The following is a 16,738-nucleotide window of genomic DNA, read 5'->3' on the forward strand; positions in this document are numbered from 1 at the left end:
AGTCACGGTTTCATGCAGTGGAAGGACTAAGGCACAATACTGTAGAACAGAAAGAAGACGAGGGTAATGGTGGGAGCACGAACGACGGAAGACACGATGACGTCGGGTAATGGTTGTGCAGCGGCGGGCAGCGGCAGTGGCAGTGGATAGTCAATAGGAGGGACGGTCCTAGGGCAACACAATCAGGGCAACAATAGAACGGCGTAGGCGGAACGGTAATGACTATTTGGGGATTTGCGAAACAGGCAGAGCGGAGGGCTGGGTTCGGCTGGCGGCCAACAGGGTTATGGTAACAGCGAGAGATGAGGTCGATGATTGGTGGCGTCAGTGAGAACCTGTGTTTTGAAGGCAGAGAATCGACCTGCTCTGATACCAATGAAGCATAAAACTTCTGGATAGACAGAAATATATATAGAAATATTTTATTAATAAGATGAATAGACAGATGATGATTGATTACAATGGGGTTCCTGGCTTATATACCGCCATGGACACCCTTTGGGAAAGGGCATGATCTTATGATCGTGCCCTTTCGTCTAACTAAACCTAAAATTAAGTAATAACCTAAAATTAACTAGTTTTTTACATAACAGGGTTTGTCCCTAGCTAGCGCCACATCTTGTGTCCTCTTGTCTTGGCTTGTCTTCTGCGATTTATGTTTATGTTCTATCTGCAGTTTACTTTAATGCTAATGTGATTGCTAATCTGGAAAAGATATTGAGCTAACTGTGAAAATTGAAATAAAATGCTCTAAGCATAGAACATACCTAAAATTAACAAAGTGGCTAAAGTACTTTTTATGTGGAGATGTAATAGGTACTTTAAGTTATTAAAGTCGCATGTGTTTTAAAAGTCACTTTATGGGAAAAAGTATTAAGTGCATTTTATATTGTTAAAGTGACTTTTATATTCTACAATCTACTAAAACATTAAAAGTATTAGGAGGCTCATGAATAGAAGGGGGCCTACATTAAGAAGGGGGTCAATAGGGGGTTTGATCTCCACCCTTGATGTAATGAGCTAAGATCTAATCTCAACCATTAGATCTAAGGGTTAGGGTTCTCCTCACTTTGGAGAGACAAAAGAGGGAAAAGGAGAGAAAAATAGCTCATTATTCTCATGAGAGTTATTGAGGAGAGGAGCAAGGAGAAAGGAGGAAGAGAGCTTGAGTTAGAAATTCTACAACAGAGATCTGAAAGAGGACTTCTAGCAGTTCGAATTACATTTGAGGACCGAGTTTAAGTCTCTAGTGGGCTTGAATCTCAAAGAGCAGTCACGAAAAATATTTGCTCACAGACAATTTATCCTCGGCCAGTGTACAGGCAGAGGATATCTCTTCCTCTCCCAGCTACACGAGTGTGTGATTTTTGGGCCTGTTCAGCACATAATTCAGGCCTGTTCTGAGCATGGTTCAACGCTTATTTCGGGTTAGCTAAGAGTCAGTTTCAGCGTGTATCTCAAGTCTGCTCCTGAGTGTGGTCAATGTGTAGCTAAGGAAGGAGAAACTTGTCTCGAGTGTGAAGTAATTCTTGGTGTGCATACTCAAATTTCAGCGCAGAGATTATAGACTGTTTAGTGGTTAATTCCCAACCAAGAAGTAGCTGATAAGAGGCCGTGTTTTTCACTGAGGAGAGTAGACTGTGGGTGCATTCATTATCAGTCCAAGAACTCAATGCAAAAGGAACCTCTGAGATGCAGCTTGAAGGGAAGAGATAAGTATAATTTCTTGTTGTAAGAATTTTTCTAAAGAAGCAAAATAAAATCCTCCTTCAGCACTGCTTTTCCCCTTGTGGGTTTCTCCAGGGTCTTCGGACCAAAACCAAGTGTGTCAAACTTGTGTGTGTGCTTGAAATTTTCTCTTGTATTAGCTGAAAAGTGAAATTTTAGAGTAGCTCTGTTGTTTTCATGTAAATGCAAATCTGAAATAATTATCAGTCACATGTTCTATGATGGGTTTGGGCATAAAACCATGCAAAACATGAAAATTGAGTTGGGCTACAGCACTCTTTAATTTTTTACAAGACATTCTCAAGATACTCAAAGAAAACATGCAGGTTGCCCAAAACCAGCAAAAGTTGTACGCAGACCAGCACCGAATAGAACATAGCTCTGAGGTAGGAGACCACGTTTTCTTGAGATTGCAGCCATATAGACAATCTACACTCAAGAAAAGTAGTGCAGAAAAGCTGAAACCAAGATTTTATGGGCCTTACAAAGTTCTCCGAAGGGTTGGCAAAGTGGCTTATGAGTTAGAACTACCAAGAGAAAGCAGAATTCATAACGTCTTCCATGTATCATGTCTCAAGAAGGTTGTTGGGCAGCAGGTCACTACTTCTATCAAACTGCCCCCTTTGGATGAAGGACAATTGGAGCTAATTCCAGAAGCAATCATGGCAGTATGAGAAAAGAGACTGAGGGGCAGAGCAATTTCAGAATATCTTATTAGATGGAAAAATCTACCGGAAGAAGACGCCACATGGGAAGGGGAACGAATTTTACAGCATCCAAATTTGCAATTGCTTGAGGGCAAGCAATTTTGGGAAGGGGGGGTAATGTCCTCTCCCAATTGATTGGCTAAGGGAGGACAAAAACCTATCCAACCCCATAGGCTATAGTCTTGATAAAGGGGTAAAACCCAATTTTTCCAATGTTGGGGCAACATTGTGTAAAAGTTGGGTCAGCTGGGGCAAAAAACCCAAAATTAGGGGTTGCATTCACAACCCTCACATTTGGGAGCCCATGAAGGAATCTATAAATAGAGGAGAGTTGGAATCAAATTAGCATCATCAAATTTGGATCAAATACATCTGTTTTCTTGAGTTGTGGCTCTGAGGGTTTTAAGACCCCTTTCCCTCTACTAATTTCGGTGGTGAAATATTCCACCCTAGTTAGTAAAATTCTCATTTATCTTCTGTTCTGTTCTGGAAATCGTGGGATTCACCTATCTAAAAAAACAGCAGAAATTTGTGGCACTTCTGAAGTAGAAATTCGTAGCGTCTATGAGGCAGAATTCATGGCATCTCTAAGGCAGAATACAGCATGCACTCCTGAGTCTTGAACAATTTCGGTGGCATCCCTAGTCAAAGATATTCTTGGTTGTGAAACGGATTGAGGCTTCTAAGACAGTGAAGGCAAGGAGGGGGGAAAAATCGAACTGTCACAGGAAGAAGATCTGGGAGATCAGCCCTCCTGAGGCTGCAGACCATCTCAGGGCATCCATTCTGAGGCAGCGAAAATAGAAGTGGACCAAACTGTTGCATAAACAGGAGTTCGGTGGACTACCAAGTTCCAAACTAAGTTACAGACCACCGAGGAGTTGCGAGCTGTTTGGAAAGGGAATCTTTAATGACAGAAGCTACACATCTGAAGTTGCAAGTACCCAAGACAGGCAGCCAAGTCTGCTGTGTCTACTTTTAGAGACCAGCGAGCTAAGGAAGGAACAGTCCAGGTTCTGTTTAGAAAAATATGGTAAATTAGCTGCTACAGGACTTAGTTCAATTGAATTTTATTGTGGATCTGATTTGTTTTGGCAACAGTATCATTGGCTGTGGATAACTTGGTTTATTGGACAGTCAGTCCAACTATTGTGGATTTGAGGAAACTCCTACTGTTGTTGATTAGATTAAGTGTGCATGTCTACTGTCGTTGATTTATATATTACACGAAGAAATATCTGCTATTGTACAAAGGAATAAATTCCTGTTTGAAATTTTCGTTTAAATAAAAAGCCCCAGGACACTACACATTGTGTTTATCGCCTCAAAAGCTACGAACAAAAATTCGAACGTTAAATGCATTGCATGTAATTAGCTTTCCCAACTCACGAAAACACATTTAAAAACACTATTAGGCAGAGGCAGAACTTGGGATCTATCATAATGAAAGCTCACTGGAAGAGACCAAAATAAAGCCAGAGAAATGGCATACTGATCTTCATGTTTTGAAGAAAGAGACGTCCAAACCTAAACCGTTTAAAAAAGTAAATTGACATAAATAAAATTATTAATCCCTAATGGGAAGGGTATTTGAGGAACTTCCTTTATATTTAAAGATCACATATATGTATGCAAGGATAGGTATGGCATCAATGACATTGTTTTGGAATCTAAGCCACTATAGCAGTTGTTTTAAAACCGCGTAGTTACTCTGTAGGATGACGGAGTTCTCTGCCATATTGTAAGCTAGGTTAATCTTACAATATCAATCCATTCGTCCAATTTCAACGCAAAAGATAAAATAGAATAGACTATAATTTATAAAAATGTCAACAAAGTCCACTGGCCTTTGGGATGAAACAGCTCCCATCTCACTGTAGCATTGTTTTGCAAAACTAAGAAAATGAAAATGCGAGGAAGAAGGAGAAGAAGCAGAGACATCTCATAGGTGGGCGTTGATAAAGTTGGTGTGATACTTATTGGGCTATGTTACCAAGGAGGGTCACCCAAATAATGAGACTTAAGAAATACGACAGGACTTGAAATATAGAGGCAAACAAAACCTAAGAAAATAGTGGTATAATAAATTGTTTAGTCTTCTCGAGCTTCTATCGATCTTTGGTTGGCAATTGACAGCTTTATAGATCATAAACATAATGCTTCCAGAGTAAAATGAAAACAAAGTAAGCAGATAACCTGCATGCGCTTTTTAATGAGCTGAATTGATTGAGCTACAACCGCAGCATGGCTTCGCCAATCACTCTCGCTTTCATCAAGCATGTGCCACCCGCGATTGGCAATATCGTCTGCTGTCAATCTACGAGAGCCTGACTTTATCTCTTTGCAGTCCGCAGGAGACGAGCAGTAATGTCATTGTAATATCATTGGCATCACCTTATTAAACCTCATCATCACATTTCTCGTTGCTTTTACAAAATCCTTTTCACCTCCATCTTCAGACCTGTAAGCTTTTGAGGGGAACTGACTACATGAAGTCATTATATTTCTATTTTCAAACCCTCTGCACATGATAAACCCTAAACCCTCTTCCGCAAAATAAGGTTTTCGGGTGATTGAAGATGAATTAATGTCGGGCATCGATAAACTTGACATTGACGCGGGATTGAATGACAGCAGAAGGAAGTTTCTGGCTGTTGGGCACCTTCTTCTGCTTATTACAAATAAACCCATTTTCATTGTTTGAAGGAGAAGCTGCGATATGCTTTTCATTTATATATATTTGGGAGTTTTAATTCCATTGACTTACAGTTTGTTCGGCATTGGAAATCCATGTTAAGTGCATATAGCCCAGTCCATTCTGTCGGATAAATGAATTTATAAGGCTGTCTGTCTGTTTTGACTGAATCCTCTTACTCTGCATTTCCTGAACATGTTTCTCAAATTTAATGCCAGCTTGGTATAGTTCCTATCACTGGCCCTATAAACCTCATCACTTATGCTTATGCCTGATATATAAGGTGTTCCTGTGATCTGTGATGTTTTCCATGCTTCTTAGTCTTCACGATCCCTTATTCCCATGTTCGTTTGCTTTTTTAAAAGCTTTTGATTTATATTAATAAAAAAACAGTACATTTGCATAGTATTTTAGTCTTTCTATTAAAACATTCTATTGTATTTTGGATTGATACTTTTCTATTGTATTTTGGATTGACATTCTAGTTTTGTTTCTACTATTCATTATATGATTCTTAAATTCTTACATTTACATTTAAGAAGAAAACTATATTTTCAACAAAAATATAAGAGAGTTTTTTTTCATAAAAATTTTTTATTATTTCTTATATTTTCTCAAAAAATATGTCATAGTCTATTAAGACATGAAACTTCTATGAGAAATTAATGTTGTCATTATTTGTCATGACTCTTTGTTCATATGCAGAAGAGAAAAACTTACCTGGATCTTTGTCAATTCCTCTTTTGGATAGTAAATCTTCAGCCCAATTCTACTCCCTATAAATATGATCGAAATTGATGTGATGAAAGGTACTTACCAGTATCCTGATGCGTTTCATCAAGTTGTTTAGAATGGGAGGATTAAAACTTTTGAAACCCTTCACCCAGTCTATGATTCCATTTGCATCTCCATATACTTGAATGTGTTCCATACTTAGCCCTTTTGCCGCAATCAGGACTCCCCACAGGGCTATGATCTCTACTTTGTTGTTTGTGCCTTCTCCCCCTTCCCACCAGATTTGGAAAAAATATCCTGGTTCCATGACTATATAGGCACCGCACCCACATTTTCTCCTCGAACATGCACCATCAAAAAATCCCTTTGGAAATACTTGCCATATGTCTCTGAGTTTGTAAATTGTTGCTCTTCTTAGGTGGTCCATTTTCGTTCAAATAAGCAATTGTTTTAATGACATCTTCTCGAACCCCCGGTTCTTTATGCTCAAAAATGAGTGCGTTGTGGTTGTGCTAGATGGACCATATTAAGTATAATGGGAGAAATTTGTAGCGTTTATGGGATTTGAACCAGGAACACAAGTAGCAAATCAAATATGGATAATGTCGAAGAGGTGCTATGTTGAAAAAATCCATGACCCAATCCCAAAGAACCCTCGTAAAAGGACAATGAAGAAACATATATACATTGTCTTTTGTGCCACTCTTGCACAAAAGGCAAATGCCCGGACCCGAGTAGCCTCTTCTTTGAAGGTTGTTCCATGTCAATATTCGGTCTTGAATTTCCAACCAACTGAAACATTTAATTTTATTAGGTAGATTCTACTTCCATATGACCTCAGCCTAGCTTGAAAAATGTTTTCTCTTCTCTTTCCTAGGAAGACTATAGTATATGTATTTGACCATCTAGAGACCCTTCTTGAGAATTCCCCCTATGTCATGTTGTCCTCCTGATCATTGAGGGTGATACTGGCATTTCTGAGATTAGAAATATAGTTTTCCCATTCACAAACGAAATCATTTGGCATCTATAAATCCCTAGCTCTCGTCCATGCTTGATGGTCAATGCAATGAACATTTTGTTGGAATATATGTTTAAGGAAGAGTATATCTTTTCCATGAAGGAAACTAAGGATATGAATACATAATGAGTGGTTCCCCACCATTCCTTTGATAACATCTAAACCAATCTTGATCTTTGATCCATCCCCAACCTCCCATCAAACAAACCCCAAGAGACAATGTATAATTTTCATCATACTTTTCCAGATGTACGATGCATTAGTTTTCTTCTTTGCCCCACCACTTACCTATGTAGTGAAAGTTTGTCCAAACATATACTTGTCCTTTATAATATGAGACCATATACCAGTGTCGGAAACAACCCTCCACATATTTTTAATAATCAATACCATGTTGAAAGTAGTTGAGTCAACGATCCCCGATCCACCTTCTTTAATAGATCTAGCTATAAAGAACCACTAAACCCAATGAAACTTCCCAGAGAGAAATGGCCCAGCCCAAATAAAGTGTCCCATGATGGTTTGTTCATGTGCTTCTTACAATCAAATCTTTGTATGCTTCTCACAACATGAACATGTAAATTGCGAGTCAATTTGTAATTAAATGCAAAGGGGTTTAGTTGGTTCCTAGCCTTTTAAGTGTTGAAGAAAATGTAACTAGGTTTGGTCTTCATAAATGTAATTTTGATCTTTGTACTTGTAAAAGAAAATAAATACTATTCTTTTAAACTGTAAAAATGAGTTTCTTGCTCATTTAATAGGTCGAGCACATGTTTGAGTGCTTATAGGAAAGTCAAAGAATCAATGTAATTGTTGAAGACCCATGTGGGCATGTTACACTATGTAAACGTATGTATTAGAGTCAAAGAAATATGTCAAAGAAGATCCTCCAAAGCAAAGACAAGTCTCCTCTTCAACTTGGCTCAAGAAATGATTTTTTTATGCATAAATGTCAAGTCGCCCTAAAAGAAGGGACGGACTCCTATATATAGAGCAATAGGACCTCACCATCGGACCATGAAGTGATCTTTGAAATCAACGAAGAGAAGAGGCAATAAAGAGGTGTGAAAAAGAGCAAGAAGGGGTGCTTCTATGGCAGCGAAGAAGAGAAGAAAGAAATCTGAAGTTTTGGGACTGTTTTAGGGCCTAATTATGTCACACATGTGAAGAAAGGAGGGTTGTTCTATAGTCACATCAGATCCTCAAGGGCAGCAACATAATAGAGTTCGACTGGGCCAAAGAGAGGCTCCAAATAGGCCTCCATCTCCATTGAAGTAGGTGTCATCTCAAGCAAAGGAAGGGAGAAGCAAAAGGAGGTCAATTACAAGCCTAAATCAGCCACATGGTGAGAATCCAGATCTACAGTAGGGTTTAGAAGACCTGCCTCTAAATTAGAAGTATACCTAAAGGAATAGCCTCGTTATCTAGCCTTAGTGTCACATTAAAGGAAGACTATCAAGTGACAAAGAGAAGAAAAGAAGGACACTAAAGAAGAGGTCTCTATGGAGATCTAGGGTTTCCACAGTTGCTAGAAAAAGAGTTGTCAGTTGCTGGAAGAAGTGTGAAGGAAGAAGGAGGCAATGATTGAAGGACAAAATGAAGAGAGATTGTGTCTTGTGCTTGGAGGATCAACTAGTCAAGGGTCTAAGGTTTGTCATTTGCCAATTGAAGCTTCAATAAGAGAAATTTGTAGAAGGGTTTTCCTCTCTAGGTGAGAGTTTTTGCCTTGGCTGAGAACCAACATCTTGTGTTCTTGTCTCCTTTTATTTTGGTAACTGTTTGATGAAGTAAGATAACACACACTGATAATAATAAGAGAAGATTGTGCTAATAAGAAAAGTAAAAGTACTTCACAAATTGTTATCGTTGATAGAAGAATCTCACTATAACCCAGATGCCCTAGATTCTTCAACATGGTATCGGAGCTAAGGTGACACATCAAGGAAGGGAATCTCAAGAACACATAGAAGATTGAAGCATCAGATCTATAAGCAAGGGTTATGAATCCATCAAAGACAAGGGGGGTTACCATCTCCTCTCCAAGATCCATCAATGAGGATTACCAGCCTAGGAACAAAGAAAGAAGAAAGCCTTCCATCTAAAGGTCTCTACAAGAAGGTTCATCCAAGAAGGGTTTACATCAAAGGCTCATCATCTTCAAAGGAAGGTACTCAGATCCAGACTCATCATTGAAGATCTCTAAATCTACACATTGAAAAGTTTTCATCAACAAGCAAATCTCTCATAAGGCACCTTGAAGGAAGCATCTTGAAGAACTCTAAGATCTAAGAAGTCAACTCATCAAATCTTCAAGGAAGCAGCAAGGTCTCTTCACAACAACTCTCTCAAGTAAGTATTTTTATGTCCTCTTCTGAAAATATCAAAATGTCTTTTTGCAAGGAAAGCAACAAATTGGTTGGGACTGCTAATTTCCTTGCATGGAAAAAGAGGATTGATCTACTTCTAAAAGAGAATGAACTTCTGGACTACGTCAAAGGGAGTGTCACTATTCGTGATAAGGAACAAAATCAATCCCTAGAAGAGTATAATAAGAATGAAATAAGGGCTCAAGGGATTTTGATAGAATCCATCAAGGACCCTCTATGATAAGCTGATGGAATTATTCTCAGTTAGCATAGCTGGAGATGTGATATCGTTGCGTAATGAACTATACAAAATGAAGATATCCACTGAAGAGGGAATAGCTCCCTACTTCATGAAGGTCTCTAAGATGAGAGACCAGCTACAAGAATTAGGAGAAGTTATGTAACACAGAGAGATGACAACTCTAGTGCTCAATGCATTACCTTAGGAATGGGGTAACTTCACATCAAGTATATATTCCAAGAACGAAGCCACCTCGTTGAATGAACTTTGGTCTCTATGCAAGATTGAGGAAACTAGACTCAAAGCCAAAGATGATGTGGGATCAAAAGAGCATGCATTTGGTGCTATGCCCAAGAGAAAAGGGAAATTTGGCAAATTTGGTCCATAGAGAAAGGGTAAAAGAGATATGTCTAAAGTCCAATGCTTTGGCTGCCAAGAGTATGGACATGTTGTAGCGACTACAACCACCCTCCAAAATTTTGCCTTAGCTTCATTTCGAATACTCCCTACCAACCATCCTTAGCAGCATGTCTTGCACTGACAAGTACTTATGCTTCAGTTGAGTTTCAGTGGCTTATCAGCTTGTGTTTGCTAGCTTGTTTGCCTTCCACCCGCAAGCTGACATCCCGGAACTTGGTCATTTTCTAGTTACTGTGCTCACTTGGAAAATTGCGCAGAACTAGAGGGGATGAAGGTTCCACTCCAGAATTGCACAGAACATCAAGGCAGCCTGCTACTCTCCAGAAATGCGCAAAGCAAGCAAGCAACCTTCCCTATGAAAATTGCTCAAAGCAGCCCATCACTAGGCTTGCTCTCAAATTTTGCGCAATTCTGGCTGACAGCCTTGGCTTCAGTCCAGAAATTGCGCAGAGCCTGAGGGGCAGCCAGACCCACTCAGCCCAAAAACTGCGCAGAAGTCATCCACAGGCTTGCAGTCCGTTGCATGTACTCCCAAGTTGACCGGTTCCCTCCAGGACTGAGCAATCTTGATTTGCATGCATGGGCTGCTTTTTCCCAAAAAAAAAGCAAGAAAGCAAAAAAGCATCCCTGGATTTTAGGAATCCATTTTTAGTAGCCGGAGTTACATGCAAAGGTTGTTTTAGAACCTCCCTCCAAGTGTTGCTTTTTCCTATATTTGTGGCATGCGCATCATAAACCTTGATCTTATCAAAACTATAGATTTGAGGCTTTTGCGATCAGCGTTTTTTGTACTGATGTCTTCTAGAGTCATCACATTCATGTTTTATTGTATCGACGTTTCGAACCAACCACCATGGTTCATCATCAAGATCAAATGTGTGAAAAAGTCTGATAATGATGGGGCATTAAATAGAGGAAAGGTTGGGATGGTAATTATTGATCTCTGAGCGAAGGAGTGATTGGCTAGCTTTGGTGAAAATGCGATTGTTCCTGTGGTTTTTGAGGTTGTGTTTGATGTAGGCAAATGGAGGAATAATAGAGACGTCTTTGCAACATTGAGAAAGGTGAGGTCTAACTTCTTCATTGCAATTTGTACCATGGATCATTCTAATGCATGAACTTTTCTCCCTTCTGTATAGATTGAAAATTATAGATTTGAGGCTTCTGCGATCAACATTTTGTGTAGTGATGTCTTCCAGAATCATCGCATTCATGTTTTATTGTATCGACATTTAGAACCAACCTCCATGGTTCATCATCAGGATCAGATGTGTGAAAAAGTTAGATAATGACGGGGCAATAAATAGAGGAAAGGTTGGGATGGTAATTACTAATCTCCGAGTGAAGGAGTGATTGGCTGGCTTTGGTGAAAATGTGATTGTTCTTGTGGTTTTTGAGGTTGTGTTTGATGCAGGCAAATGGAGGAATAATGGAGGCGTCTCTACAGCGTTTGAGAAAGGTGAGGCCTAATCTCTTCATTGCAATTTGTACCCTGGATCGTTCTAATGCACAAATTTCTTGATATTTCTCCCTTTCGTATAGGTTGAGATTTCTCCCATCATTATCTGACTTTTTCACACATCTTATCAAAACTATTTATTCGACACTTCAGAGCTCATTCCTCACTTCGATCTTGGAGCTTTGGCATCCCACATCGCATCTAGGAGCATTTGGCACACTCAGCTCAGCTTTTTCCGGGTAAGTCTGCTTTTCATGTCTTTTGTTGCTTTTCTGTCACTTTTTGTATTTCGGTTTGTGTGAGTGTTGTTTGCTTGGTTTTTTTGAATGCTTGCTTTCATTTTAATGCATGTTAGCTTATAGAAGCATTGTTTCAATTTTTCATTGCATCTCACTATTGTCGCATGCATGACATTGTTTTTGCACTAACGGTCGTCATTGCAGCAACTCGCTTCACACACTTACTTGTTTTCTCGTTTACTGAATCCTGCACTCATTGTTTGCATGCATGATCATTCACTCTTGTCTGCACTCAGCTTCGCACATGCATTCATCCTTTTCATGTTTTTAGTTGCCAATCGATGGGTTTGGGATGCCTTGGCCCAAACCTTGCCTTGCCCGGCTTGCACTACACATTTTTGAGAGTGAAGGCTCTACCTTCCTCCCAAAAATTGCGCAAAGCTTTCCCAACGATAGCCTCCAGGCTTGCTCTGCTCAATTCTGATAGGCAGTGCCCGCTGGCCCTTGGAATTGCGTAGATGTAGTTGACCGGGTTGCAGTCATTGTTGATTGAAACTGCGCATTGCATAGTTTCAGTCCTTAACAGAACAAGCTAGATTGTGCTGTGCGCAGTTTCAACAGTCAGTAAACCCATTAAATGTCTAGACTGTGTTCTGCGCAAATCTGGTAGTCAGTCTCCCAACCTCTTGGTGAAAATTGTGCAAACTTTCCAATCAGTCACCTAGGTGTGTTGCATGTCAGTCCTCAAGTTGCTTTTAGTTTTCAACTGACATTGTGCTTGCCATGAGTGTTTCTATGTCTCCAGGTATCATAGGTGTTTGTCTGTCTCTCAGCATTTCAGGTATAATGGCTTCCAAGAGAGCAGGGTCAAAGGACATCATTAAGAGTGCAACTGGAGATGCAATTGAGCAAGTGTCTATAAGCTTGCCCATCTATGAAGACACTAATTTGTTCATAGACAAGGAGATCAAGATGAAATAGAAGGACATCAATGACACCTTTTCATGCACATTTGAGGAGAACCTGGAGGATCGCAAAGTCTATGTCAACATACACAAGTCTGGCTTGTACCGGATTGCATGCAGGTATCTCGCATTTCCATGCGCGGACATGATCCACTAGATTGTATCGCATAATGATCTAGAGACAATGGTGTTGAGTAGTGCCAGTGGAACATAACTCGCTACCTTCAGGGCAAAGGACTTTCAGGCGATGTATCCCTTGTCACAGTCGATGATCACGATGGATACACCCTTCACCAGACCTAACAACAATGCAAACTCAAGAGACATCTTGAAGAGCTAGGTGAAAGAGCCATCCAAGTTCAGGACAACACCCAACCAAGTGTACAAGACAGTGATATTGCGAAAGGCATACCAGCTCTTGGTCATCTTCGGATGCCGCTTATACCCAAGAGAGTACAAATACTTTCCTGCAGAGTTGGGTGATTGTGTTGGATCAGCTGGCAAACGAATGGAGACCTTTCAACTAGTCTGACATGTTGGCTCTTCGGCTGAAGGAACAAGTAACAGAAGCCCGACATCCACCCAAGGGTAAACAAGCAAATCTTTTCATGTCTTCTTACATACTTGATGTGATCTGTGTCCGTTAATAGTTCCCATGCTTGGGTTGGGCATGGACGCCTTCAGAAACCTCTGTGCACACTTATTGTAAGTTGTTCTCCGAATGCAAATTTTGTGGAGTTAAATTACAGCTATCATACCACTTCGTCACCTTGGTATACAAGATGATATTTGAGTCTTATATGTCGTAAGCAGTGATGGAGGCACTGGAAGACATAACAGATTGGTATGCCTCACCCCTTGGCACCTTCATACGGATGTACAGCACGAAGAAGGCTCCACATGTTTTACCGAAGTTTGCCATGGATAAGTTGGTCATGCAAGAAGTGTCATATCACATCTCGATAGTGTTGTCAGCGAGATTGCATAGGAAGAGGAAGGCACCTTGGTCCGCTCTTCCTTTGCGGATCGGATTGTATGAGATCCAGAATCTCAAGCATTCTAAGGCCAAGACAGATGAATTCAAGAGGTTCACCTTCGACACCAGAAGTTTCAATCCATATAGCCCACATTGCTTAGTGAAGGACCACCATGCGAGAGTGCATCATCCTTGGATCCACGGGGTGTGTCATTGGCCTAAGGAAGACCCATTGAGATACCAATATCACTTCTCAAGGCTCAATGAACTGATTAGAATAATTGTAGAGTGGTTAGCAGTACAAAAGGCAGCAACATCGCAGAGAGCAGTAGTAGAAGGTAACATACATGTGCTTGATAAAGGCAAGAGGAAGGTTGTTGACAGCTTAGAGGTGGAGAAAAGTTGCAAGTTCAAAGCAGACCCACTTATGTTGAGAGCAGCTTTGGAGATTGAGATGAAGAGGTGATAGTGCGACAAAAGGATCGCGCAAAGGCAGATAGAGAAACAGAAGCTGGAGGAAGCAGAAAAGGAGTTGCAAGAGTTGAAGCAACAACTTAGGGAAGAACAAGAGATGCATAGAAAAGAGAAGGAAGCAAAGCAAGATCAGGAACAACAGGAGGCACAACATGCACATATTGATGAAATTGCGCCCATACAGGTTATTGATTCATTCGAATAGCTGGCACATAGGAGACAAGGTGAGCAGTTGCAAGAGCAGGACTTCGCTTAGGAGATTGAACAAATGCTAGAGCAGATGGACACGGATATGTTTAGCCTGAGTTAGATTGGGACATTTACCTCATGCCTCAGAACCAAGAGGTCACCCCACTAGCTTCACCATATCCGAGAGCAGAGCAAGTCCCAAGTGATCAAGGAGACATTGAAATCCTTGAGGATAATGATCCGGATTTAGACAGGAACGCAACAAATTACAGAGATAACCACAAATACAGAGGTGCGATAACCATAAATACAGAGATGCAGCGGAAATAATACTTCATTTCATTAATGGAAAATACTGAAATATGCTTACAACCAGAAATGGAAATAAACCAGCTAGGGCGATGGTAGCTTATCTCTGAGAAGAGATGTGATGGCTACATGCCTCTGAACTGTTCCGAACTGAGTTACAATGAGGCTCGAAGGCCTATTTATTGTTGAGAAACAATGGAAAACCCTTTACATCCCGAAACCTAACCCTAGAAGATGAAACGCCAAATTGTGGGCCCGGTTTGGGTAAATTGGTACATCAATTTCCCGGGGTCGTAACTTTGGCATACGATATCCGTTTGACGCGTACGATAACTCGTTAGAAAGATCTATCCGAGTACTACCACTTTGGGAGGCAACATCGATCCATGGACCCATGTTGCCCCAGATTCCCAAAAAAACGTCGTTTAGGGCCTCAAAACGGCTCCGGAAGTTCAGGACCCGAAAAACTGCTAAAAATAGTAAACTGTGCTACAATTAAGGAAACTGAAAATGCTGAAAGAGACAGTTGTGGGGGTCCAAATGGGTTGGTGGGTGGCCACCAACATCCACCTGGATCATTCCTCCCCCCTTAGGAAGCAATGGTCCCCATTGCGTTGAGTTCCTCCCTGAGATGAGGAAGCTTCTGCTGAGCGGGGTCTTTGGTGAGCTGTTCTGCAATCTCTGATGTGTCCAGAAATGGTGGAAAGCATGGTCGACAATGGTCGACATTGAACACTCGGTGCAAGCGAAGGAATGGAGGAATGCTGTGCTTCAAAGCATTGTTGCCCGTAGCCTTGGTACTGGTGTAAGGACCATGTCGTAGTGGTCTGAGTTTCTGATGGGTTCTGGTAAGGCGTTCTCTCTGCAGATGCAACCAGACTTTGTTGCCCACCTGAAACTTGTGTGGTACCCCTGTGGGTGAGGAGAAGTTGTTCCTGTGTTCTGTCATGACCGTATCCCTTTGCTGTTGCTACTGCGTGGAGGAACCCTTTGCAGGGGTCATGGATGTAGCAACGATCTTCCCCTTATTTTGGGAGTGAACCAGACAGATGAATTTCCTGGTCTGTGATATGAGCTTGCTGCCTTTCTTGGTAGTGATTAAAGATGTGGCGGTAGGTGGGGCTACCTCCGGTATCCTGTATAATGAATTATTCAAAGAAATAATGACAGCACGAGGCCTGGACTCATACACAGCATGTCGCCTCCACAAGTATGGTTGGCCTAATAATACATCGCAAACATCCAGAGGTGTAACATCACACAATACCTCGTCTGTGAAGGGCTTGATGCTGTAGGGAAGGCGGCACTGCTGGCGAACTTTGAGATCTCGTCCTTCATGAAGCCACCCGATACTATACGGCTGTGGGTGTGGTGTAGTCGGTAGGCCCAACCGCTTCACGACCTCTGCTGAAACCAGGTTCTTTTGGCTACCACTGTCGACAATGAATCGCAGCGGTGAACCCTTCACCCACATCTGTGAGTGGAAAAGACGCTCCCCCTCCTCTGGATCTTCGGGCTCATTTTTCTTGATCTTGGCGGTGGCAACAGTGGCACTGGGATCCGCATCAATGATCTGCTTCCCTTTGCCATTCCCCTTGTCGAGTTCTGGCTCAGGGTCGGAACATGCATCTGATTCGGAAGCCTTCAACTCGGCCACCAGCGACTGCTTGGTCCGACACTCACTTGTGTTATGAGTGGGACTCTTGTGGAACTCACACCACTTTCCTGTGTCCTTCTTCGGCTTCATGGTGTTGTTCTTTTCTTGCGGCTTCGACGGGTTGTCTTGGGTCACCCCGCCTTGGCTTTGTCCTTTGGGCTTTGGATTTGCAGATCCAAAGTCTCGCTTCTTCTGTTTGAACTTTTGCTCGATTTTGACAGCGTATCGGTATGCTGTGCCGAGTGAGGAGATGTTCAAGAACACCATCTCTTCCTGGATGTATCTGTGCAGGCAGCCACGGTATTTGAGTACCAGATGCAACTCAGAATCTTTGATACCCAACTGTGTGCGAAGGGTATGAAAAATGTTTGTGAACTCCGGCACATCTTGGTCTCGTCCCTGCCGCAGTGTGGTCCATTTGATGTATTTGTCCTCATAGCTTCCGACAGGGTAGTATTGCTCCTTGATGGCATCCCTGAAGTCATTCCAAGTGGGTGCGGCTGAAAATAGTGAGCCTGTACTTTCATCCTTCTGCTCGCAGTAGGTTTCCCACCAAT

At 41.4% G+C, this 16,738-nt stretch overlaps 1 protein-coding gene across 1 annotated transcript in view; it reads right to left on the reverse strand.

Moving 5' to 3' along the window:
• Positions 1-5,467, reverse strand: part of LOC149204297 (Peptide chain release factor 2) — a 207,507-nt gene extending 202,040 nt beyond the window's left edge. Inside the window, exon 1 of the mRNA XM_089394681.1 lies at positions 4,632-5,467. Coding sequence (XP_089250807.1) covers positions 4,632-4,715 — 84 coding nt within the window. The 5' untranslated portion in view covers positions 4,716-5,467. The remainder of the gene's footprint in view (positions 1-4,631) is intronic.
• Positions 5,468-16,738: the final 11,271 nt, after the last annotated feature.

This window comes from Pinus tabuliformis, chromosome 1_2, assembly GCF_031772625.1.
Source record: "Pinus tabuliformis cultivar Carrire ecotype Pingquan chromosome 1_2, CPIR1, whole genome shotgun sequence".
In the NCBI taxonomy this organism is placed as follows: domain Eukaryota; kingdom Viridiplantae; phylum Streptophyta; class Pinopsida; order Pinales; family Pinaceae; genus Pinus; species Pinus tabuliformis.